This window comes from Sebastes umbrosus, chromosome 7 (genome assembly GCF_015220745.1).
Source record: "Sebastes umbrosus isolate fSebUmb1 chromosome 7, fSebUmb1.pri, whole genome shotgun sequence".
Lineage (NCBI taxonomy): Eukaryota > Metazoa > Chordata > Actinopteri > Perciformes > Sebastidae > Sebastes > Sebastes umbrosus.
The window spans coordinates 11221905-11248842 of NC_051275.1; the positions used below are offsets into that span (position 1 = coordinate 11221905).

The following is a 26938-nucleotide window of genomic DNA, read 5'->3' on the forward strand; positions in this document are numbered from 1 at the left end:
TGGGGCGGAGACACTGTTGCCCCACTTGCATAGTCTGGTGAGCATATACCAGTAAACCAGGATTCTCACAATGTATTTGGGCACCTCTCTTTGACTCAATTTAATAAACAGCTTTCTATGATAGATGGATAGATAGATAGATAGATAGATAGATAGATAGATGGATAGATAGATAGATAGATAGATAGATAGATAGATAGTAACTTTATTGATCCCGAGGGAAATTCAAGTTCCCAGCATCACAGTTCCATAGTGCAAAACATGTTAGTAAAAAGACAGTAAAAAAGTTAGTAGTGCAAAGTACAAAAACAATATACCAGATATAAAAATACAAGGAGATGAAGAAAACTGTTAAAACTGAATATAGTGCAGGGTAACAGCTGTGATACATGACTATCAAAAAAGTGAATATAGTGCAGAAGAGACTGTTGAAGGTGAGTATAGTGCAGACGATCAAACGCTTTAGAAGCATCAATAAAACACATAAGAAGTGATGAATTTTGACCTCTATATATTTGTTTACAATTTCCTTTAATGCACTTACATACAGTAAACACAGGTCAGTGTGGATCCTCCCCCCATCATGAATCTCATTGGACCTGCGCAGTGTCAATCAACGAGATTACATGACGTCATTGCGGTGCTGCACGCCCATTGGCTGTGCGTCCAGCATAATAATAATCTAAGCGCCGAGCAGTTTGTTCACCATGTTGGATCAACTGCTCATCAGAGTCGCCTTGTGACCAGCAGCGTTAGAGTCGGATCATGTCAGAGTCAGAGGCGGCGGAGCGACAAGGGCCCGACGTGTAGACAGCTTCAGGCGGACACCAACAGGGTTTACCGGGGCTCACCGACACCGACAGGACCAGGAGGGACTACACTGTCAGGTTGAACACCGTCTCCTCTCTCTCTGTCTCCGGGGTTACAACGACTCAACTTCTCTGGATGTTAAGTGCGCTGATGACACCGGGAACCGGAACCTGCTGAGCTCCTCAGGCTGTCTGTCTGTCGATGGGGGAGATCGAATCGGTCTCCTGGCAACCGTCTCTTCTTCTCGCGTTCCGAGTCATGGTCGAAGCTGCTCCTCCGTGTGTTGTGTTGTGTGTCCGGCTGATGGGGGGCTCGTTGTTGTTGGGTCGTCGGTGTAATAATACTATGTGAGAGGAGGAGGAGGAGGAGCGGATGACCGAGGCCTGGGCCTGCTGCTACTACTGTGGCCTGGCTCTGATTCAGCAGCTCCCGGTTCAGCACCGGATCAGCAGCAGCAGCGGTGATTACTGTACGGCTCGGAGATTAGCCGTGTCTGGCCTCCTTTACACCACCACAAGGAGGAAAGTAGATGCTGTGGTGGGTTCCGGACCGGAGGAGCACCGTGTGGACACTTTTAAAAGATGAACGCGTTGTTTATTCCCATGTGACCCTCTTTAAAACCGGACTGTACCGAGAGACAGGAGGCTGAAGCTCATCATCACCACCTTCATCATCATGAGGGACATCTAGCACCACCGACCTGTCATCTACACTGAGGGGGGTGCGGGTTGTTTTCTCTTCTACATCCTTTGATTTCTCATCATCGCTGGGAGGGGCTCTGAGCACACATCTGTACACATCTGTACACATCTGTAGACACAGCTGGATGCTGGAGGCTGTGCATGACATGCTATCCTCTCTGTTATTAGCTGCAGGCTGCAGCAGCCTCATGGTGGCCGAGCAGGAGCATTAATCTAGAGGAAGTGGGTCACATCCTTGTTGGCATTATGATGATGATAAGGAGGCACACCGGAGCGGTTTCTCTACCCACGGACTGGAAGTAGCAGGTGTTGGATCATCTACACCCCTCACTCTCACTCTGTTTTCTCTAAGTTTGCTCATCATCTGTCAGAAGAGAGTTGGTCTACTGGGGCATCTCTGTCAGAGAGCGTGTTGGTACCTGGATCAGTGTTTTATGGCTCTTTGCGGCACTACGGCTACAAATGTCGCAAACATGATGGCTGCTTACACCGGTGGCTCCTCAGCAGTAGTGGCTGCCCATCACCCGCATCACCACCACCAGCTCCAGCACCTCCCGCCCCCCCACATGCACCACCAACACCACCATCAGCACCACGCGGGCCAGCAGCATCACCTGCAGCAGCACCCGGGCTCTGCCGCCGCGGTGCACACCGTGGTGGTCCAGCAGCACTCCTCCTCCACGGCTGCTGCTGCTGCCGCTGCGGCCGCGGTGATGCTCAATCCCGGCCAGCAGCAGCAGCAGCCCTACTTCCCCTCTCCAGCCCCCGGACAAGCCCCCGGGCTGGCGGCTGCCGTGGCTCCAGCTCAGGTTCAGGCCGCCGCTTCGGTCAAAGCTCACCAGCAGCAGCAGCACCGGCAGCAGCAGCAGCAGCACGGCGGCCAACACCTGCAGCAGCAGCCGCTGGATATCGAGCCCGACCGGCCCATCGGTTACGGAGCGTTTGGGGTTGTCTGGTGAGTAACACATCGTACCAGTACTCATGCATGTGATGTAGTTTTAGCTCAATGCACTTTCCAGGCAGCCTCTGGTTTCCATTCATGTCAGTATAATATGAAAATCTGAGTTTTTTTTTTATACTTTCTCAGTTATTAAAGGTCCCATATTATAAAAAAGTGAGATTTTCATGTTTTTCATTATAAAGCAGGCTTAAGTCCTATATAAATACTGTGAAAGTATCGAAACACTCAATCCACAGGGAAACACACACAGCCCGTATTCAGAAACTCTGCATTTGAAACAAAGTGTTAGGATTTCTGCCCATTTGTGATGTCACAAATATACAATATTTAGATCCTTTACACAGATTTAAACGTAAACATTCTAAATGTGTCCCAGTTTATTTCCTGTCGCAGTGTATGTGAATGACATCAGCTGACAGGAAGTACACATGGACCCAAGCTGTTGCCTAGCAACGCAATTCTGTTGTAATTCTGTCAAAATGCGCTAAAACGGAGCGTTTTAGTGTAAATACAGGTATATTCAGGCCGACAGTATGAGGAAAATAAAGTTTTTTTTTAACATTACAGCATGCAAACATGTTCTAGTAGAAACACAAAATACAAGTATGAACCTGAAATGAGCATGATATGGGACCTTTAATATAAATAATACAAATTATATTTAGCTGGCATTACTATCAACTCATGTTTTAGTTCTAAGTGCAGATATTTGAACTGTGCACATAAAACTTATTAAGTTGACAACAAACAGTGATGTTTATTGTGATGAATTAGTGTACCTGTATAGTGACATGAATGGAAACTAATGACAAAAATATGTTCAAACACTATCATATACAGCCTGCTGGTGACAGTGATCAGCTGTAACGTACTGTAATGTATATACACTGTGCAGCAAGTGGCTTAAAACATGCAAAAGTCAATTACTACTGAATGGGTGTGTGAATGGGTGAATGCTGACATGTAGTGTGAAGCGCTGTGAGTGGTCGGAAGACTAGAAAGGAGCTATATGAATGTAAGTCCCTTTATCATTTACCAGCAGCACCTGATTCAGGTTTCACTAAAAGGTGTAATTTTTGATTTGAAGTTCACCTCCATCGGTCCCAGAGTGTTAATCTTCCTCCACGTGGTGAACTGACAGCAGGACTGTCCTAATGTAGCCTCACATAAACAGTCTATAAGATATGTTTTAACATTAAAAAAAACGTCAGCTCTGTGTAGAAATCAGATCTGTGAGGAGTTCCAGCACGTGGCTGTATAGCACAGTAACAAGGTGGCTTTGTATCAACAGCCTGTGAGCATGTATCGTGTGTTTCCCCTGGAAACTCTTTCTGTCGTTGTGTGGGCTGTTTGCAGCACTTTTCTGTGTCTTTGGTTGTGCTTTCTGTATTTGCAGTGTGTTTTTTTTTAAAGGCTGAGCATGTGTTGTCAGATTAGTGAAGATGTATTCTTAATTTGCTTGGGTTTTATCTATTGCGTGTGTTTTTTTTGCAGTGCGTTGAGCCATTTGACAGAAAGATTAGCAAAAGAATCCAAAGGTATAAATGAAAGAGAACTAAAGGAATGAAGAGGCTGTGGAGGTTTCTGTTTTATATTCAATGTTTCTCACTAAAACACAATTAATGCATCCTTGAAGCCTAAAAGATGTGTTAACACATTTCCTATATCCCAATAAATTGTAATAGACATTTTGAAACCTGCATTGTTTACATCATTGATGTATCAATATCATTTTGTATGTGTCATTCTGTTAATTTCTAGGAGCGCAATGATTTTACTTCACAATTAAAACAATGGTAAGAAATGGTATTGCCTTAAATGGATTTCTGTTGAACATTCTCAAACTTTGTCAGCAAATGAAGCCTGGGAGACGATTAGCAAACTCGAATGTTGTGAAAACATGATGCTCATGTGGTAGTTTCTTGCATTTCTGTTCAACGTCTTGGAAGGGAAGTAGTTATTCCAAAGGTTTAGCTCATGAATGAAACGCTGACCTCTGCAGAGCAGTAACACACTCTCATGGGGCCTCATGCTAAAACAACTCATACAAACCGATACGATCTAAAGTGGCACGCAGGAGTGATTTAAGAGAACGTCATATTCACCAGTTCTCTCGTATTTACATTTTTCTCTATAGTACAAACAAGATTCCTGATTGGTTCAGAGACCGGTTGTATGAGTCCTAGATAGTGTTCCTTTTCTCCTCAGTGGGGAAACACTTTTATTTAAGAATTGTAATGCAGAAGGAGAGCATGCTGCAGGATTTCCTCCTGGTGAAGCGAGTGCTTGCAGGATCGGGAAATCCCACGTTCAGAGCGTCTGGTAGTTCCAGTCTCCAGTGTGGCAGCAGAGGGAGGGTTCAGCCTTCAGAACAAAATGAAAAGGGCCGCGAGAAGTCATCGGTCCAAGGAAAAGACTACCGGGAAAAACATTGCAAATGCAACTGCAAATGAAGCTTCCTACAAGTGTAGAGATAGAGGATTACTGGAGGCTGTCTGCAGAATGGAAACACATGAATGGATCCTCTTTAGCCATAACCACATATCAGTGACAGGGCCAAACCAACCAACCAGATATTAATAAAACATATTATTTCAATATGGCATTTTTATCATTGATATTGTTGAATCGATGTGAACAAAATAAAATTGTTTTTATTTTTAAATCTGGGGTGAAGAGAGGATACTTGGCGTGTAGTAAGTGGTAGTCCTCTTTTCTAGAAACTAATATACTAGTTTCTAGAAAAGAGGACTACCACTTGAAACGGACACTCTCTTCCTCACATCTCTCGCTCCATTTAGGTGTGGAAGGAGACTTTGAAATCACTCATGATCCATGTAAGAAGTAACACAAGATAGCAGCACTAAAAAAGACTGACTGTCTTACTTTGACCTTTTTCATGCTTCTGGTTGTTTGTAGGAACGCTTTAATCTGATGTACTCCACAAGATTTTTCCCTGCTGTGTTTTAGTCAGTGTGAGGCTTGCTATCTTCAGCACAGTCCTCCTCCTCCTCCTCCTCCTCCTCCATGCAGGACTCAGACTCTGGCTGCTGCTCCTGCTGCTGTTTGCCTCTGATCCTGTTTACTGCTTCTTTCTTGGCCTGAGAGCTACTAACACTCTGTGTTTCTCCTCTGAGGAGGCTCACTCTGTGTTTTATCAGGTACACTCTGAGTGAGCCTGCAACCAAAACACTTCAAAGTTCACTAACATGACACATAAAAATCATCCGTTTTCAGGTTAAACACCAGATTGAGTTCTTCATCTTTCTTTAGTTTGGATCATGTGAACCTGCTGTCTGTCTGAGTGAAACAATGTGGTGATTTACAATCAGATAGCTGATGGTTTTCTCCATGACAGTTCTCTCAGCAGCAGATCATCATTTATAAACAGAGGTATATTTGATATGATGACTCTTTCAATGCCCCCCCCCCAAATCACCTTATTCACTTCCTAGACAATATCAACAAAATTTACCACAGCAGCAGATTTAATGCTGCTGTGACCCACAACCTCTCCCACCACCAAGCTACAGTACTCTAGGGCTGGGCAATATATAGATATTATATCGATATCGTGATATGAGACTAGATGTCGTCTTGGATATCGTAATATCGTAATGTGGCATAAGTGTTGTCTTTTCCTGGTTTTAAAGTCTGCAGTACAGTAAAGTGATTTAATTTTCTGAACTTACCATACTGTAGCTGTTCTATTATTTGCTTTTGCCCACATAGTCATTATATATATTAATATATAGTATATATTATATTAATTATATCAACATTACTAATGATTATTAATCAAAAATCTCATTGTGTAAATATTTTGTAAAAACACAAATAGTCAACCCTACGATATCGTCGCAATATCGATATCGAGGTATTTGTTTAAAAATATCGTGGTATTTGATTTTCTCCATATCGCCCAGTTCTACGGGACTCAGCCTAGAAAGGTTACCAGCTGCTGCTCACATCTTATATCCAAGTTTTAAACATTTTGGAATGGACATAACTCTGCCTCTCTAGTCAACCAAAGCTGATTGATAGCAGAGCTGAATGAAACATCAGGTGTGAGAAGGGTATACATTCTGGAGGCGTGAACAGTTTGGAAAGTGAAGTTCACTTAATAGATGGCTTTGGGGTCTGAAGTTGAAAAAAATGATTGTCCTCTTTAACAAATTCCAGAAGAGAAACAGACACAGAGTAGTGAGCACAGTATGACATAATGTACTGATGGAAAATATACACGTTACTCTGGATTTATCAAGACAACAGGTAAACACAGAGGAAGGGTTGAGTTAGCATTAATAACTAATAAAAACAGGAGCAGATCAGAAAACGGGGTTCTTCCTGAAATATGATGACATAAACTTGACACTGGGGAATCTAGAAATGAAACCCTGTTCCTAATGTAAGCCTATTTCAATAATAATAATAATAATGAATGATAAAAGGAGCATTTATGGTAATTTCAAGCAACATGAAATCCTCAAGCTGTACACTTTACCATAGCACTGTGGCTGTTGTGGTTTGAGAAGGTGTTTGGAGCACCGTCTTGGTGAAACCTTGGATCTAAGTCCACTGCCATCTGTTCGCCTTGACTGATCCTATTTGGAAAGGTTAATTGAAGGTTGTGCTGGAAGACATACACCTGCTGTGTTCCTCACGAGGCTCTGACCTAAAAACATTCTCTCACTAATCACTAAGGAAGGAGCCAGGGATGTTGATAATTAACCGTTTAACCAACATTAAGAGTTTTTACCGATTAAATGCTATCGGTTAAACGGTTCAAAATAAATGTTAAAAATTAAATAAAAAGCTGAGCAAAACTGTGAAGAGTGGCTTGTCACTTAAAGGAGAAAAGCTGATCCACCTTAACAGTCCACCTTAAGAGAGTCTAAGCCGGTCTTACAGATACAGGAGCTTGGTTTGGGTCTTGAGGAGTTGTAGCATTTATTCACCGACAAATAAACTGTACACACACTGCACTGCTATGTTCACAGCTATAACGCCATCGCCAACCCCACACTCACCACCGCCACACACACACACACGTGGTCTGTCGGACACTCGTAACGTTACGCCGGCTGACACACAGCTGATAGCCTCACAGCTAAACTAAATGATGTGGTGGAGACTTTTAACGGGAAAGTGGTTGCATGTGTCCTCGACACTACACGCAGCATCGTGGCTGCTACAGTAACTCTCCATGATGGGTGAACTGGGGACTCAGTTGTCTGTTGTGCTCAAACACTGCAGCTGGTAATAAATGATGGATTTAACCTGTTTGTTCATCAGCTTATCGTTGCAGCCGGGCAGCTTGTCAGGCACTACAACCGAAGCACTGTTGCATGAAACACACTAATCTTGTTAAGGGGTTAATAATCGGTTAATGAGGGTCGGTTATCAGTTAGAGAAAAAAAAGGAGCTCAACCAACAGACATGGAAAAGCATACTGTGTGTTACTGTGTGTTCTTTCTTTCTCGATCCCTCCATCAATCACCTTGTCACAGTCTTTCTTCATCCAATTTCTGACTTAACTATCAAGCTTGCATACAAGATATCTTCTCATCTATTTGATTATTTAATTACCATTAAAAGGTCAGAAGGGTCACCAACACATTATCAATCATCCTCTGAGGACTGTGGATAACCACAGCATATTTTATGGATTTTTTCAGCTATTCGTTTCCAAGATACTTCGTTGTAAACTAAAGTGTTTGTAAATTGGAATCGGCTTCATAGTGATGTCAAAAAAAAAGGTCAGGGGGTCACAAAAATGATAAGGAATCAGCCTCTGGGGGCCCTGAGTATCCACGCTAAACATATCATAGTCACTGAGATAGAGAGAGATGTAACATTATATGATTAAAGTTACTGTATCAACCTAACATCAACAATATGAAAGTGCTAAATAAATAAAGTGATATTGTGTTTGTCCTCTTCACCCAGGTCAGTGACCGACCCCAGAGATGGAAAGCGAGTTGCCCTCAAAAAAATGCCCAATGTCTTCCAAAACCTTGTTTCTTGCAAGAGGGTATTTCGGGAGCTGAAGATGCTATGCTTCTTCAAACATGAAAACGTAAGTACACAGCAATGCTCAAATTTATCATCTCCAGATAGAAACACTCTCATAAACCCCCTTTCCACCTGGTATTAGAAGGTATGGATCAGCTACCCAGACGAGCCCTTCATCAGATTCATACAGTAGCAAGCTTTTCCACTGACACATTTAGTAGTTAGTAACAGATGTTGACCTAGTTAACTACAGATGTCTTTGGCTGTCTCTGTCTGTCACCTGGTATCAACCCGTAACTCTCTCTCCTCAGGTGCTCTCTGCTCTGGACATACTACAACCTCCACACATCGACTACTTTGAAGAAATGTATCCTTACCTACCATTGATGGATTCAAAGGTGGATTCCTGTATTGATATGTTGTACGATCATTTTAAACCTTTGGCCAGCAGACAGCGTGGATTATATTCAGGTAATGGAACGGCTCTGTAGTCGACGTTTAAAAATAATTCTTTCAGCTGGATCTTTATTGGTTACAGCTTTTATTCAGCTACGGCTTCTCCTACTTGTTTGAGTACTACAGCAAGTAGTAACAATACACAAAATGTCCATTTCAAAAGCAGTTTCCAGTTAAATGTGAAAGTTCATTCTTGATGAAAAGAATCTTAACTTGGGGTCCATATGCCAAGTTGACTGTTGTGATGATGATGGCAGATGGTCATGTTTGGTCTAACGTAGTCTCTATTTAAACTGGAGTATGTGGTATAAGTGGCCAAGATGCATTAAGCAGGCATTAACAACATAAAAAGTTAAATACTATAGAACAGTATGTAAAATCTATCCGATATCATGAACTGCAGCAGAGAAGTAGGATAAGTAAGCATGAGACACGCCAGGCCCCATAGTTACACCCGACCTCCACATAGACACAGTTTGCCACCATACAAAGAGAAGTTTAGTCTCATTGTCCCTCTTGCTGTATTCAATTAATAATTTATTGATAATGTTGATGCAACCGGGGCCCCCTTCCGTAACCACATGGGAGGGGAGCTCGCCGGTGAGTGTCCGCTGGCCGGGGACAGCCCAAAAAATCTACATGGAGCCACCGCCATATGGGCCCACCACTTGCAGGGATAGGCATTGGGGTCGGGTGAATTGTGAGCTAGGTGGCAGGACCTAGGCGTCCCTGTCATGATGTCCCTGGTTCTGGAACTAAACTCCTGGAGAGGGGCTGGACTCTCACCTTTTCCGGAGTTGCCCAGGGTGAGAGGTGCCGGGCAGGTGTGGGGATACTCAAGAGCCCCGGCTGAGCGCTGGAGTACCCGTCCTGGAAAGGAGAGGAGAACTGCGGGCATGGACTGGGAATATTGTTGAGCGGATGAAAGAGCTATTTGCGGAACTTGTGAACACGACCAACACTTCTTGGTTGAACTCTGTGTAGGGGAGGAGCTCTTTGTGCTGTGTGGCTAGAATGAGGGTTTTCCTTTATCGCGAATACGGATATTAACACATTGTTATCGTATGATACTCGTCCTCGTAAACAGTACCAGATACTCGTTTCATCCAAGTATTGGGCTCAACCCTATGAACTAGTTAGATATAAATATTATAACCTGCCTGCTGTTGTATTATTGAGACTATTAGACTTTGAAAAGCCCTGGTACAAGGTAAAGTGGGGCATTTTGCCTAAAGCTAAGGGGAAGACATATCAGGGTCTGGGTATAATTCACAGTACTGAGTAGTTCACTAGTATTTATTTATGGCCTAATGTACAGGCTATGTACAGTTAGTCACCGAGGATGATAATCAGGATGTATTTCTCGCTACCTCATGTTCAGGCCGTCTTTGCCAGGTGGTTTTCCCTTCCAGCTGAGGCATTCTGCTGACTCAAGACTCTCTGGCCATTAGGGCCCTCTGAAATATTGCCTTCCAATTAGTTTTATTGGGCGTGCATCATTATTCATACAGAGAGCGCCACAGTGGAAAGATTTCAGTTGTGCAGGGATGTCAGCTAATTCATGTATCAGCAGGTGAAAGCTTCAGTGATGGGCACTTGAATCGGAAATCAACTTGAGACTGCAGACGTGCCTTGTGAATTCAGCCTGGGTTTGTACTTGATGATTTACTAACATTGAGAGTCTTTGAGCTGAAGCAAAGTGTACATTTTTGGGCGTTTTCATGTTAGGTATGAATTTGATTTCCACAATGCTTTTGTGGCAGCAGGTGGAAACAGAAGCCCGGCTGATACTCAGGCTGAACCCTCATTTTAATAGAGTAAATACAACTTTTGAATATCAGCATTATCTTCCAATGGTTCTTTCCTGTTTGTGTTCTTGGATGTGTTTCTGTTTTTCCTTAATTTCCCACTGGTCAGCTATGTGGTGACTGAACTGATGCAAAGTGACCTCCATAAGATCATCGTATCACCGCAGCCTCTGAGCTCAGACCACGCCAAAGTTTTTCTTTATCAGATTCTAAGAGGTAGGTTCTCCTCTACTTTCTCTTTCAGATCATCTTCTTGTTATTATTGAATATATTTATTCAACTTCAGTTCATTAAAAAGATGTTGTCACTCCAACAGCAATGGGGATGAAATGTGCAGATATGTGTTTACGGGAAGTGAAGGATGTGAGCCGAGTTAAATTAATGTCAGTATTTCAGTGCTTCTTACAGCAGCCCAGAACAACTCTCACATGTCTTACGTGACCTTTTATTAGTGTCTTATCTTCATTTGTTTGTGCTGGCCTTTATCATTCAGCTGTTTTTTTAATTCTGACTTTTATTTGAGAATTCATGGTGTAAGTAACAGATTTTTTTTTATTTGTGTTATGCATTATGCTGAAACGACTTCAGCATATAGAATAACTATAATAAGAAATATAAATTCTCCTGTCTAACCCTTTTGCCTTGTTTCCCATCCCATTCTTCCTTCATCCAAAACATTGTGATGTTTTGAATATGTTACATATATATGAGCAGACACCAGTTTCTCTGTTAAATGTCAGCAGACTCCCTCAACCATTGCATGGTGCTGGTAAGCACTGTTTTAGGTCTGTAATATCTGATGTAATATTCTATCCTGTTGTCTCTTCCTCCTACACCATCCACACCAACAGGACTTAAATACCTTCATTCTGCTGGCATTCTACACAGAGACATCAAGCCTGGAAATCTCCTGGTCAACAGCAACTGTGTGCTCAAGGTGCGTGAAACAGGCTACCCTTTTCTGAACATGTCAGAGAGAAAGTCTAAATCTATATAACAAACCCTGAGGACAACACCACGATAACAGAAAGCTCTGTAAATTCTGCCATCTCCAAAATAGTCCTGCAGTAAATCGTATCTTTGAAGGCTTGAGATGATTCAGCTCCGTGGTCATTTTCTGGCTGTAGTTGATGGTGTTTGTACTGTATTGAACTGTATTTAAAGGTTCTTTGTTATTTAATCTACCATGGACACAATGCAGCAGCACTACTGCCTTGGACAATAGTTAAGTCCTTTGTTCATTTCATCGACAAAAACAATGATGCAAAATAATCATTACCTGCCTTTTCTACCATTTTCTTCAATGAACAATCACTAAACAATAAAGGGAACACAGTTTCAATGCAGGCCTGCATTTATCTGTGGAATCACATTGTCAGCGCCTTCACTTTTTTTGTTTTTTTTTGCGTCTGTGCAAGTGTAAGTTTAGATACTGCCATTAGAAGTCACCAAAGTCAGAAATGTTCAGATCAGGGGCTTTAAGTACATTGATAACACCTACAAGGCAAAAGTGAGCATGGCTCACATACTGCCGCTCACTGCTTGACCCCTACTAAAGTAGGGCCAAAGGATTCCCCCTTTTGGAACTAATGGAATTAGTCTATTGAGCACAATCAAGCTTGTTATTAGCTTAAGTTCCTCAGGATAAAGTCAGTAGAAGACAAATATGGTCTGTGTTGTTGATGCTCGCCAGGTTTTAACCACTTCATTACTTGCTTGTATTTCAACACCTGGACTCTGTGTCCACAGTGCCGGGTGATAGTGTCTGATATTTCATTAATTTTACATGATTTGGGTACTTGCCATTCAAGTTTGTTTATTCCGAGTATATGATGAATCCAACAAACACGATGCCAAGTCATTAGCTGTAGATGATTCAAGATCTCCCCAAGCATACATACTGTACATGCATGCATAGAAACATTCATAGAGCGCTGGATTGTAACATAAGCTGGTCCCTGATGAGAAAGCTTTTGACCACACTGTCATCCATCGTACCAAATTTGAAGTTCCTAAGTTAAATAGTTTCAGAGTTCTGCTCCGGAAACGAAAGTGTGACACACGAACGGACGTAAGGACGGACATGCGGAACGCTATAGACCCCCGGCTACGTTGTCGCGGGGGTATAACTGTAACCATATTACTGTAGAGTTTTTCAATACGTCTTTGACACTGTCAACAAATTCTAAACGTTACAGGCTTTACAAGGAGACCGGTTATTGAAGGGTGTTTTTATGCATCCTACATCGTGCTGTTCTTCAGGACAGATCTAGGGATTTGGAGCAAACTCACAAACAAAGTCAAACTACCTTTATGAACATTTGCTGTTGTTTAAATTGCACCAAAAAAAAAAAAAGTGCAGACAGCCGTTAAAATACATGGGTGGACAGTCCAAGTATAGAGCATGTGTGGGAAACACTGTAAAATTGTGCTACATGATGTAATACCGTGACCTATGAGCAACACACGCAGTGGTTGTTTCCATGTGAGCAGGGGAGACGAGCATACTTACCAAGCAAAAGCTCCTAGTTGTCAGAATAAAGCTGAACAACTGAACTCTAAATGACCTTCGTCTTCCAGATCTGTGATTTTGGCCTGGCCCGAGTGGAGGAGTCAGATGAGTCACGACACATGACTCAGGAAGTGGTGACCCAGTACTACAGAGCTCCTGAGATCCTCATGGGGAGCCGCCATTACAACAACTCCATCGATATCTGGTCTGTGGGCTGCATCTTCGCTGAGCTGCTGGGGCGACGCATCCTCTTCCAAGCCCAGAGTCCCATTCAGCAGGTAACAGGGGAACTCTCTGTAAGATTTCAGTCCTGGTTGATTCGGCGGCGCCTTGTTTACTGGTGGTAACAGCAAATCCGGTTTAATACTACAGGTCTAGAATACTAGCGGCCACTAAAACAAACTGTTGTCTTAATGAAGAAGACAGGAAATAATTGGCTTTTTCCATCTGCAGAGAGAATTTCCAGTTTTCTATCTCACTCTATTTTAGTAAAACAGCCTCCCTGTTATGTTTTTATTGTCTTGATAAATTCAAGATAATGTACATTTCCACAACATTCATTATTTATATTACTTCTATTTTGTGGGTTTTTTCCCCCAACACCGTTAATCTAGCACTTCCTGCTCAGATGTTTGACATTAAAAGCCTTTCAGTGGCTCAGAGAACATCCTCCCTCCCGGTCCTGGTAGGGTTTCCATTAAGAAATAACTTCAGGAGGTTTTCATTTTAATTGATGGTAACTTCACTGAAGAAAGTAGAATGGAAGCGATTAGATTGGTGAATGAAAAACAGTATTTGTGTTAAAAAAAAAGTGTTGTCAGCAGTGTGGTGAGTATGACATGACTGTTGATTGAATTAGTGCTGTGGACATTATACTGAATTTAACATGGGAGCCATTAGAGTACACGTAATTCTATGTTTTAACCGGCCTTTATGTGTTTGTGCTGGCCACGTCTCTGTAAATGAGAAAACACTGAATGAATAAACTGCAAATAGAACGAAACCAGTAGGAATAGAGATGGTGGAATCACTTTGCGGTATATGATAATTGATATATATATATATATATATCTATATATATATATATATATAGATATATATATCTATATCTATATGTATATAGATATATATACATATAGATATAGATCTATATCTATATATATATAGATATAGATATATATCTATATATATATAGATATAGAGATATATAGATATAGATAGATAGATATATATCTATCTATCTATATATATATAGATAGATATATATAGATATATATCTATATATCTATATAGATATATATCTATATATATCTATCTATATATATATATAGATATATATCTATATATCTATATATCTATATAGATATATAGATATATATATCTATATATCTATATATATATAGATATATAGATATATATATCTCGATTATATACATGATAACATTGTTTGTCAGTGGGTGTCAGTGAAGAGGATTGCCAATTCATGCAAATAAAAGAGCATTGTAGGTAGGATGCAGCCATGTTGGCTACATGAGAGTGGAGCCTCATTGAAGTTTGTTCTACATTGTATTGTCTTGTTTGAATGAGCTGCCGTATTACAGCTGGGCTCTCCGTCATTACTCACTGGCATAGATGAAATAAATGCTTCTGATCTTACAGACAAACATCTTGAGAGTCCTGACTAGCAGAAACAAACCTTCCTATCTTTTAGACTCTTGTGTGTGATCGGTGTGCTTGTTGCTTGTAGCTGGATTTAATCACTGACCTGTTGGGGACTCCCTCTATGGAAGCGATGAGGACGGCGTGTGAAGGCGCTCGTGCGCACATTGTCAGAGGACCTCACAAACAGGTAAGTAATTTTTTGCATAGAGCTTTCCCACCTGTCTTATTGAAAAAATTAAATGATTCTGGGGTTTTCTGTTTCCAGTCCGCAGTTTCGATTCACGGCTGGTTGGACTGTTTGCTTTCCCCTCGTTTACTGTCACTGTCAAAATCTTAAAAAAAAACCCATAAAATCCATACAAATTTAACAATTATCAGTATATATAGTGTCTTATTTAACAATTGCAAAGCAGATTATATAAGGTTAAAAACCAGGCATCCAAATGGGCGTGCAGTCTTTTCCCCCACATTCTGCTGGCACATTTTAAAGAACTGCAATAAATTAAAATGTATTATTTGATACAGATGTTTAAATACGTTGCGGTTGTGATGTTTGTTTCGTCTGCAGCCATCCCTCCCTGTTCTGTACACGCTGTCTAGCCAAGCAACCCATGAAGCTGTCCACCTCCTCTGTAGGATGCTGGTGTTTGATCCGGTGAGTCATTCTGTTAGAAATAGTTTTGCATTATGTTTTGTTAATGACTGTGAGCCATTCAGTGAGTCACTGAAGTATAATTATGGATATGTAGTGAACAACGCAGTAGACACAGTCATTACGACGTTGAACGGAGGAGGCTTCCTTGTCCATTGTGTATACACCTGTGCTTCAGTTAAAGATTCACATGTTGATTAGAATTATAGCCACATGTTTTACCACAAATAGTTTATTTTTTTTATTTTTTTTAGTTCTGCCAATTTGACAAAATGTTAACAAATATGAGAAAAAGAGACTAGCAGTACCTCCCTGTAAATTTTTTTCTGTAGTCATATTAGGGACCAAATAGACCTGTATGTTGGTGTTAGCATGTTTCAATCTATCAGCAAAAATATTTTTGACTTTTCACACAAAAGTCCAATTTCATACTGAACTGATAAAATGTAGTAAAAGGAAAAACCTCAGAATCCATTTTAAAATGTAAGGACGTTGCTCCGGACAGTATTTGAATTACAGGAGGACCTGCCCGTTCGTAGAAAAACAGGAAGTCATTATGGCTGTAATTATTACTAGGGTGGAGGAGGGGTGAAAAATGACCCACATACGAGCTCCACCTGCTTCAAAACATGCCTGTCATGCCACTTTATGCATCATGTTAATTTAATTGTGACACAACTGACCTTATATCTACATACGCTACATCATCTCATTTATTTGTCATAATTTGGCATGCGGGGTGGGGTGAAAACATCCCAGCCCCTTAGCATTCACAGAGCTCCCAGTTCATTCATTCAGGACCAGTGATAACCATTCATTTATCAGCAGCCGTCTATTCAAGAAAGGATGACTGGGATATTTACCATTTTACCGTTTGCCATAAAATAAAAAATTACCATTTTCAACTCAAATGTGCATATTGGTGACTAAAGTGAAAATATTATTCCATTAAGATATTAAGGTTTAAGGTAGTGTTCATCATCTCAGTTGTTTATGCATTGCCTTATTGAGTTGTTAATGGTTAAACGAGTTGTACCAGTTCAATAGTGTCATATTATATGGGAATGTTGGGGACATGGTGTTGAATTTTTATTGAAGCCAATTGAGGAGAACTCAAAGAAATTCTGAATAACCAAAGCCCCCCTCCTCACCTCAGTTACTTTTACACTGTCCCTTAGTAGCTATTTGATCTCTCTTTATATGTATTCTGAGGCAAAGGTGAATATAAAATGCTGTTAATAGTCTTGTTAATCTCATATAACGTGTCTGTTTGGTCTCCAGACAAAGAGGATTTCAGCGAAGGACGCCCTGGCTCACCCCTACTTGGACGAAGGTCGACTGCGCTACCATACATGCATGTGCAAGTGCTGCTACACCACATCCTCTGGCCGTGTTTACACCAGTGACTTTGAGCCGGTCACTAATCCCAAATTTGATGATGACTTTGAGAAGAATCTGAGCTCTGTGAGACAAGTCAAAGGTACGTTTATCTGCCGAGTTGAGTTGAGTTTGCTGTATTAAAAGATATTTTAACATTGACAAAGGGATTTTAATAAAGAGCAGTTGTTGACCCTTATGTTTTATTTCAGTAATAACTTCTAAGGCTTCTAACTATTGATAGTCTATTTTATTCACATTAGCTAAACAAAGAGTGGGCAAGGAGCAGAGAATAGAATATTCTACATCAAGCAATATGACTCTTTGTGAGTGAAATGAAGAGAAAACAGAACAGAAAAGAGTACTAGCAGATACTAGCCCGTACAAAGTGTTTCTTATTCAATGGCAAAGAAGACTTTGAACATAAAAACACTTAAAAGGGCACAATCTAAAGTGTTGCAGCTGACATACAGTAGTGACATGTCTTAATCTAACGGGTCAATCCGGTGCAATCTGCTAGAAGCCCTACTGAGACCTCCCAGAAGGTGCCCTGTGAGGTTTTCTTGTAAACAAACAGAAGTTATGTAATCCCTCAGAGGTCAGGGAGCTCATCAGGAGGAATGTCACTATAAACAGGAGACAGAGCAGACGTGAGGCCAACAGCATGGCAGTGGTGGATTCATTGGAGAATGGAGCCTTGTGACCGAGTCAATATGTGGATTATGCCTCCAGATCCAGGGAAAGCTCGGAATCACCGGCTGATCAGGTGCATTAATCAGGTGGAATGTCAGAGTCTCGTGCAGACTTGTTGAATGAGGTCACTGGAGGCCGGCAGGGAGAGCAGCTGAAGCTGTTCGCAGATGGCATCCACGGCTTTGTTTTTATTTTTTTTAGAGAGACCCCACAATGGAGGTTAATTAGTTGTTGGTGGGTCTGAAATGAGAGGACAGTTAGGGGAAAAGCAGGCAGAATAAATGAGTGAGAGATCAGGACAGCAGATGTGTGGTCTTTGCTAGCGAACCGAGGGCTTCTCACTCGGCAGTCTGCCGTCTGAGTCAGTCAGCCAGCTGGTTTGAGTGTTTCAATACACTTGCTCGTTCAAATTTGTACTTGTGTTGAAGCCTCCTGATATTCAGATATTGTGCTCCTGTCATCCTAGTTCTCCTGTAGTAGAGAGTCTGCATGCTGCTCAGTGCTGCTGGAGTTTTACCTCTTCATCCTAGTTCCTTATGACACTGGTCCACAACTACATCCTCAACATGTATTGTGATCCAGGTTGCTTGAATCCCTGTGGTCTAACTAATGTGTTTGATGCATTTCCTTCCTCGTAAGACATTTTCAAAGCTGATTGTTTACTTGCTCGAAGTATTCTTCTCCCTTGCCATTGCTGGCACATTGCTATGGTTCTCTGCGTGTTAGTGCTGCCGGCTGCTGATCAGATAGCAGCAAACCATCCACAGAAATCATGCGTCCTCATGCCTACTGTATGCACAATACAAACAAAATGGGGACCCACTTAAAAAAAAAGATTCCTCCACAGCGCTAGCAGTGGTCAAAGAGTCCACAGGGAACCTTTAGAGCTCATTAAGCTCATTAACTGGAGGTCAGGAGAGGAGAGGAACTGCTGGCCTTCAGATGCAGGGCATCATATGACATTAATGTTGGTTATATTGTCAACAGTAATAAAGAAAGGCAAGCAAAGATTCTAGCTACGCATAAATGTGAGAAATGTTTTTTTACTGACTTTAGGTTACAACTAATTAGTTTAGTCCCTCTGATCGTCCTCTGCTGGTCTGTGTCTTCCCCTCACAGAGATCATCCATCAGTTCATTTTGGAGCAGCAGAAGGGGAGTCGAGTGCCACTCTGCATTAACCCTCAATCGGCTGCTTTCAAAAGCTTTATCAGGTAGGAGGCTCTTTGATACGCAGCACTAGAACATAGAACTACAGATTCTGTATGTGTTGATAACATGTTAGTGAGACATCTTGGGTGTTTACTTATTTGTAAAGCTCCTTTAAAAGATTCTTCCAGCTGCTGCTGCTGTAATAGCTGCTAGCCAGCAGCACTCTTAGAAATAAGAGTTCCAAAAGGGTTCTTCCTGAAGGGCTGTGGTCTTTTTTTAAGGGTTCTTTGCAAGACTAAGGGTTCCCTGAAGAACCCTTTTTGGAAGCAAGAGTTCAAGGATTGTTGAAGGCATGGGTGTTAAAAGATCCTCACAGCCACAACCCCCAAAAAACTGTGATTGTGAACCAGGATTGTTGTGGGTCTCGCTGCACCACATCAGCCCCTTTTAGGAACCTCATGAGGCCCATTTTTTTTTTTTTTTTTTTTTTTTTTTTTAATCTTGCCTTAATTTGATTTGCACCCTGACTGACCACCAGTCACCCCCACCCTCTCAATCACACACACTGTACACAGTCACAGGATATTGATCCTTGCCCAGTTCTGTTGGCTTTTTTTTTATTTTTCTATTTTTCACTTTATATATTTATTTATTTATTTTATCAGTTTTTTTATTCCATTTTGTTATATTCATATTTCATTTTATTTTATTTGTTATAAGAGGAAAAAATAAATTATTCTTCAACTGGCCGGGCATGTGCCATGCTGCCTCCATACCAACTGGGCTCCTCCTCCATCTCCTCTCTCCTCCCTCGAATGATGACTGCCTATTGATAGAAAAGGGCAAAAGCCCTGAGCTATCGACCAGGCTCACAAATATACGTCATGAGGCCTAAGGCTACATCATTACCTGATGCTGTTTTCCTCAGAGATGCTTTTAATACTTTAAGCTTTCATTTGTGATGATTGTTTTTTTTTCCGATAAGTATATTTAGAGAATTATAAGATTATCTTCTAACGTCTTTTTTAATATTTGAGGAACACAACTTAACCAACCTTACACATTTAACCAAGTGAGAGATGTGTTTAGGTAAGGAGACACATGAATAGCTAATATTAACTTCACCCACTGGTTGGCCTCCTTCTGAACAGCTCCACAGTGGCTCAGCCCTCTGAAATGCCTCCGTCTCCGCTGGTGTGGGAATAGCTGCTGCTGCTGTGTGTCATCATCTTTCCCAACTGAGAAGCTGCTAAACTGGGAACAAGAATGCGTCTCACCGTCTTCTATCATCTGCGTAGCATTTCACTGGAGAGCAGGACTCACAGGTCTGCTGTGTGTATGCTGAAATATGAAGAGAAATGAAGAGAAATCCACTGATAAATGCTTTATGGGGGGGGGGGGGGGTGTGGGGGGGGGGTTATTAGAGGGGTTTGGTATGCAAATGATTGAGACAAAATGCTCTGTAGACCAAATCAGAATGTTTTAAACAAACTCATCTGGTTACTTCCAGGTAGATAAGATTTAACAGTTATTGTACATTTGTTTTGCTATATATATATATTAATATAAATTTTAAAAAAGATGTCTATTTTAACATTTCCCATGCGATCAGGCTACTCCGCATTATTATGCCCACCTTCACCTCTGCAAGTGTAAATTAAATCCAACTTTGCTTCTTATTCAGACAATCGATTGTAATTGTGTTGGTAGGCTCAACGTTTGTCCAACTGAAAGCTCCCCATATTTTATATGAACGTGCTCTCGGGCACATTGATATTTTAGCTTATTAGAAATGAGTTATTACAGGCACGTTCCCCTGCATCCCGTGTTCCCCTGCACATTCGGCCATAGTTTTTACTTCTCTAACTATTAATTTGCCAAAGATCAGGAGCCTCATGTATAAATGAAACAGAAATATGAAGGTTTGGGATTCAAAAAATGTTTATTGTTTTCTACATTATGCTCAGTAATGTGTCTGAGTGGACATGTCGGGCCACATGTTAGGGGTTCAGTATATTTGAAACAAACTAGTTTGTACGTGTCCTCTGATGAGACTAAGGCGTTGCTAACTGTTCCAAGCAATCTCTCTTGAAGGCGGGGTGCCATCATAGCCTCACCTGGTTGAGTCACACTGCCTCCCTGTTCTCTCGCCACACACACAAACTCCGACCTTTACACCTGGCATTAAAATGTGTCTTGTATCTAGATATGATTTAACCTGATTCCATTTACACCTGGTAGTAAAGTGTCTCCAGCGTCCACATTGAGATCCGATCTCTCTGTCTGAAATGGCTGAGACGAAGGCAAAGTGGTGGACCGGAGGAGCGCTGAGAGTGCACATCCAGACGAAGATTCGAATATTCGCTGTCCGAAGCTCCAGAGCCCAAAAATGGTACTCGGGACAGCCCTAGCATTACGTATTTCCACCCACGTAGTTGTTGTATGTGGACTGAAAACACAACTGCATTTACACTTGTGTTCAGTGTGGTTACAATGCGCCCCTGACCTCCTCCTCCGGAGGCCGAGCCGATCACAATCCGTCCTCAATGCGGTTTGGGTGCATTTACACCTGTACTTTCATGTGGTCAAGCACTATCTGATCACCCAAAATGCATTTTAATGCCAGGTGTTAAGGGGGTCTAAGTCACAAGAATTGTTGTATATGTGATGCGGGAAAGGTGTGGAGGGAGGTTCAGACACTTTTAGATGATCCGACAAAACACTCGACACATTGGCTTTTACAACTGTAGAAGTGGTTAATAAGTCTGTGTGTCTGTCAGCTCCTTTCAGAGTTCTTCTGTCCCCTGGTGGTCAAAAGTGGGTAGTGATCGAATGATGAACAGTATATTAATTTCATTCATAATGTGCGTGATTACTTTTGACTTGTTGAAGTTGTACGGTGAAATGTAAGAGGCACATACCCACTGGAGATCTTACCTGTCATTCCTTATTCCTGTTTGTTGGTATAGTTTTCTCTGTTTCATGGTGGTGTCCTTCCACATAGAACGCATATCCAATCAGTTCACAGTTGGCAAAGCTTCTGTCACTTACTTATACGGCCGTAACATGGCACTTTTGTCTATTTATATAAAATATAACGGAGATGAATTTAATAGAATGAAACTAAATTGCAGCCTCGGACACATCAACTATTCACGGCTGTTGTCAAAGAAGATGAGAGTATACACAAATCCACAAATGTTTGGTGTCTTAAAAAGTGGACATACGTACAGGAATGTATGTATTGTTTAAATATATTGGAAGTTTTACATATATGTATAACAAACAGGTATTAGAACCAGTACATGTATGCATGTATGTGCTATTTTGCGCATGATTTCAGAGGAGAATATAGAATGCAGCCGTTTATACATGAGGCCCCTAAATATTTGTTTCTAAATCTTGTTTGTAATATTAAGTTGAAGTTCCTCAGTCAGTCACAGTGGAGAGGTGTCAGGTATCCCCTGAAAAAGCCAACAGCTTTATTTCTGTTTGTCCACAGTGGTCAGTAGATTATTATTATTATTATTATTATTATTATTATTATTATTATTAAGATACTGTTGTGTTGAGCTGAGGTGGAATCTGCTTGGGTTTTTAGATGAATTGTGTTTAGTTGTTGAGATAATTCTCCTTGAAGGTGAGGGTTTAAATGCTCACGTGCATGTCACATGAAGAATTGAATCAGTCTGTGAATAGGAAATAAGTTAAAAAAGGGATGAGACTAAAAGCTGTCCTCACACTGCGCCCTGCTTCCAAACACGACTCCTCCGACTTCAGAGAGCCTACAGTCACTTCCTGTTCTGTTCTCCTTTGACCAGCCACAGCACTTGTACTGCTAATCTTCACTTCAGTACTAATGTATGGCCAAACATTCAAATGAATAGTTGTTCTTTTTTTTTTATGAATGAACGTGTGCTATCTTCTTGTGTGCCTCCTGACTTCACTGCTTGGACAGTATACGGTAACGATTAACACACTCAGCCAAACTGAGCAAAATTTTACCCCAAAGAGTAGGAAGAGAAAGATTCAGGGAAAACAACACAAGACAGTCAAAACTGCTCTGAAGTGAAATGTGCCAGCTCTCCAGTGTTCCCCCAAGGCCGCTGCTTGATTTGCTCTCCGTTCATACCACTAAAGTTGAATCTTGTGGTAAAGAAACATTCAGATTTTCACAACAGTTTGTGTAGTGTGGGCCATCCTTCCTGTTGTTTTTCTGAAGGCCAGTGGCCATAAGGCTGTCATGTCTCTGCTTGGAGTTGTTGCATTTCATCCCTCGCTTTCTCCCTACATTTCCTGTCTGGTTCTCGACTGTGACCGTGAGATTACTCGTTCAGCCCAGAGCTATACTTCCTGCTTTGACCTGCTGTGGTTATTCACATCCAGTTCTGCTGCTTCATTTTGGCTTTCTCTCTTCAAATAACTGATTAGTTAACTGGATTAAAGCTGCTTGTCTGGTTTACCATATAACATCTAGAGGGGAATGTCATTTTTAGGAGGTCATGTCAGCAGTCACATGTGTATTTAAGGTCTGTTTGAAGCTGCACCATCTAGCTTTGGACCAATTCAGTTTTTAATAGATCAGACCAGTGGAGAAGGACTAGTGTCTCTTATTTTGACCAGGTCTCATTTGAAATGTGTATTTCTTTCGAAGTCTTCATTTAGTTTGTTCTGTCGGTCGTAAAGGGTTAGGGTTAAAGGTTAAGGCTATGTTTGTTCAGATGTTCTGAGTAATGGGGATGATGGCCAACACTATGAGAATCAGACCGACAGATTGTAAAGAAATCCTTCAAAGTACTATAGAAGCATAGAGAGAGAGCTGCTGTGGTAGCATGCTACAGGCAAGATCCAGTCTTCCCTTCATGAAAAACAGGAGGTCTGTTCAGCTTGTTCTTTGGACCAGAAGTGACAAATGGAGAACTGTCAGTGTTACGAACAAGATATCAAAATGTAAAGAAGCCAGTTTAACCAGCAATATCATCTTTTAAGGGTGTCCATTCTGTGTTGTGGCTACTTGAATATATCACCACATGCTATTGACCGACTCTGTCGTCATGGATCGCATTCAAGCAGCTCACACCACAGAACGGAAACAAGTAGCATATGAATGATGTATAAATGATGGCATGGTCTCATCTATAAAATGGTAATCCAGTGCTCCTCCTCCTACATTTACACTGTCTCCAGAAAAAAAAAAGAGCTTTCAAGTAAATTATTTAATATATTTTTTAGAATTGTTTTCTATTCCTGTTCTTGTGTTCTATACGGCATGCGTTCTTCTCACACCTCAAAGTATGATCATGTATATATGTGAAATAGAGAAGCAAATCTACACACCAACCTGAAATACAATACCACTGTATAGAAATTGTATTAGCCTGCACATTTCTAAGGCTGTGAAGTTAATTTTTATTTTTTAAACTTGCATACAAATGTATATATTTTCTTGATTTTTACCCTGCAACTGAGATGTGTAGAGAACAACAAAATCCTGTACTGATTCACAGAACACACTGTCATGTTAAACTGTATCCTGTGTGTGTACAGCCGAGTTGTAGATATGTCCAAGGAGAAGCCTTTTTTTGTTATTGTTGTTGATTATTTCATCACAGCAGCACTGTGTGAATATGTATAGAAATGATTCACCGTGTTGGTCTCTACCTCTTGAGCTCAATAACTTGGCTTTGTTTACCTCCACACCTTTCTGACTTCATGTGGGGATGAATTAAAAACACTTGAATGTCCATTCAAGCTTTTATATGGAAATGATAACATGTACCCCCATCCCAACCCCCCACCTCCTTGCAGACCTTTCCTGCACTATCTAAGTGCAAAGCATTCACCTGAAATTTTGAATCATCAGATGTTTGTATTACAAAGTAGTATCTAGCAGTAGCCAAGGGTTCCCTGACTGTTAGGAGCTGATGGGCAGGGAGAGTCACTTCCTCCACCACAGCGCTGTGTTCAAAGCTCCGTGTCAACGACTCCATTTGATTCAAGAAGATTTTTTAAAGTTTCACATAATAAGCTTGCTTCTTCTTTTGACTTATTTTCAGGCTACTGAGAATTACGCTGCATACTATACGCATAACTTAGTCAATATGTGACGCACTGAGCTGTAACTATACCACGTCACCTCCTGAGACTGATCACAGGTCTGAACTAAATAGAAAAAAAATATATATTACATGTCGCAAAGGGGAATCTTACTGTCACTTAAATCCTACAAAGTTATTGATGTTACAGAGCTGTTTGTTAGGAACGTTGTCGTCATTATGCCAGCTAGTTACTGTAGTATTTCACCGGGAGTAGTATGCAATTCACGTACTATTGGAATTTGGGACGCAGCCTTAGACTAGTGTTTCATTACTTTTCTGCAGGCTCTGTATATAAATATATATATGGTTGGGGTTCAGTAGCATCTTATCCAATGAGAATAACTGAATTCACTTATTGAATCCATATTGAACAGAGTTTAGATTTGGCTTTCAATATTAGCAAGTAACTAAAGTTTTATGAATAATTAAAACAAAAATTCCATTTAGATCTTTTTAGATCTTTTTTTTTTTTGCTTAAAATATTAATATGTGAAATGGTTTGCTCAAAGAAGAGAGCAATCAGAAGCCAGCTGTAGTAGTATATCATTAGTTTCCATTTATTCATAGAGTTGTGATCGTCTGCAGGGTGTTTATGTTCCAGTAACTGCACACTGTAGCTTCTTCTGCTTGTTGAGTTCTGTTTCTTCCTCGGTTGTTTCCATTTAGAGCGCATATTGTACGGTGGCTCAGAGACCTTAATGCACTGCAACCAAAACACAAAGAAATAAAGAAAACACCTTCACCATTTTCAAAATACAAATCAGCATTTAGAAAAAACACAGTTGTCAATTTGAAACCACACACGCACTCAGAGAAACGCTGCACGTCTAACAACAGTCATTTACAGGTGACACTAAAAAACATTGAATGATGTATGAATGTTATCTAAAAATGTTTTTAATGGCTGTACACCTAATGTAACGCCATATTGACATTATTACAGAAAAGCAGCTGCGTGGACGTTCAGATTAGTTGAACTTTGACCTCAGCTGCACCTTTGTGACCGCAGCTAATGTCTGAAGGCTGCTGCTGAGATTAAAGATGGAGAATGTGTTTCTTCATGCAACTACAATCATGATCACATTGAGAATTCATTGTGTTTTATTATCAATTTGTGTTCTTTTCATATATGTTGTCAAAATGTTAAAGGTCTTTTCCTATATACTTGTATTTTCTTAGTGCATTAAACTCTCTTGGCCACTATAATATTGCTCAAAAGTATGAAATGACCCGGATCTAACTCCAGTTCTATGAATACAGACTTTCAATAATATGATAACAATTTGATTTCTGTCACGTGGCCATAGTTTTACATGGGATAATCCACTCCAAATAACTTCCCAGTGGCACTGTGGATTATTCATCATTGTGGATTAACCCTCAGCCATTCAACGAGGACTACTCTCTAACAGAGGAGATCATAGAAAAGAGACATGCCGTGGGTGTTTATTGGGAACTGAATGGGAATTTTCTCAGGAATGAACACAGCCAGCAGTGGTACGAGTCCCTCTCCCTCCCCATCGCCTCTATCAACTCTTTGTATAGATATATTAGTTTCCTATATGTTTTATTTTGTGTTTGAATTAAGTACTTGAATCAAATGATGCTAAATTTTAAAAATGGTAGAGTAATAACTGACAAACTTGTGTGAGACTAACCACAACTCAGCAACTACTGGACTATTTGGATTCATATAATTTGCTGTCCTATACAATGTTTGTATATTTGATGTTTTAATCAGATGCATTGTAATTTGAATAAAACTTGCAGTATATACAGTACAAAGATGTATCTATTAAACTCTGCGTTCAAGCACTGTAAATCAAATTTAATGACTAGATATCAGTTGTCATTTTGGAGAGTTAGAGTTAGGTCTATACCCAAAAGGTTCCATTTGAAAAATAATGGTGAAAACATTAAATGTGACATTTAAAGAATGGCCAACCGTGTTGTCCATACTTCTCTCATAATGCAAAAAAAACAAACTCACAGCACAAGACTGCATAAATATGCATTCTGGGTTTGTCACACCACAGAAAAAT

General features: G+C 40.7%; 1 protein-coding gene across 1 annotated transcript; it reads left to right on the top strand.

Moving 5' to 3' along the window:
- The first annotated feature begins 525 nt into the window (after positions 1 to 525).
- On the top strand, positions 526 to 26712 carry nlk2 (nemo-like kinase, type 2). Its single transcript, XM_037775293.1, has 11 exons — positions 526 to 2466; positions 8422 to 8551; positions 8799 to 8854; positions 10861 to 10967; positions 11603 to 11688; positions 13332 to 13541; positions 15011 to 15112; positions 15494 to 15580; positions 16859 to 17057; positions 18767 to 18860; positions 19950 to 26712. Exons 1-11 carry the CDS (start codon positions 1946 to 1948, stop codon positions 20002 to 20004), a joined length of 1647 nt encoding a protein of 548 aa, XP_037631221.1. The 5' UTR covers positions 526 to 1945; the 3' UTR covers positions 20005 to 26712.
- Positions 26713 to 26938: the final 226 nt, after the last annotated feature.

Coding starts and splice junctions, on each gene's coding strand:
- nlk2 (XM_037775293.1), top strand. CDS start 1,946: ATGGCTCTTTGCGGCACTACGGCTACAAATGTCGCAAACATGATGGCT. Junction 11,689..13,331: donor ACAGCAACTGTGTGCTCAAG/GTGCGTGAAACA, acceptor TTCGTCTTCCAG/ATCTGTGATTTTGGCCTGGC. Junction 13,542..15,010: donor CCCAGAGTCCCATTCAGCAG/GTAACAGGGGAA, acceptor TGTTGCTTGTAG/CTGGATTTAATCACTGACCT.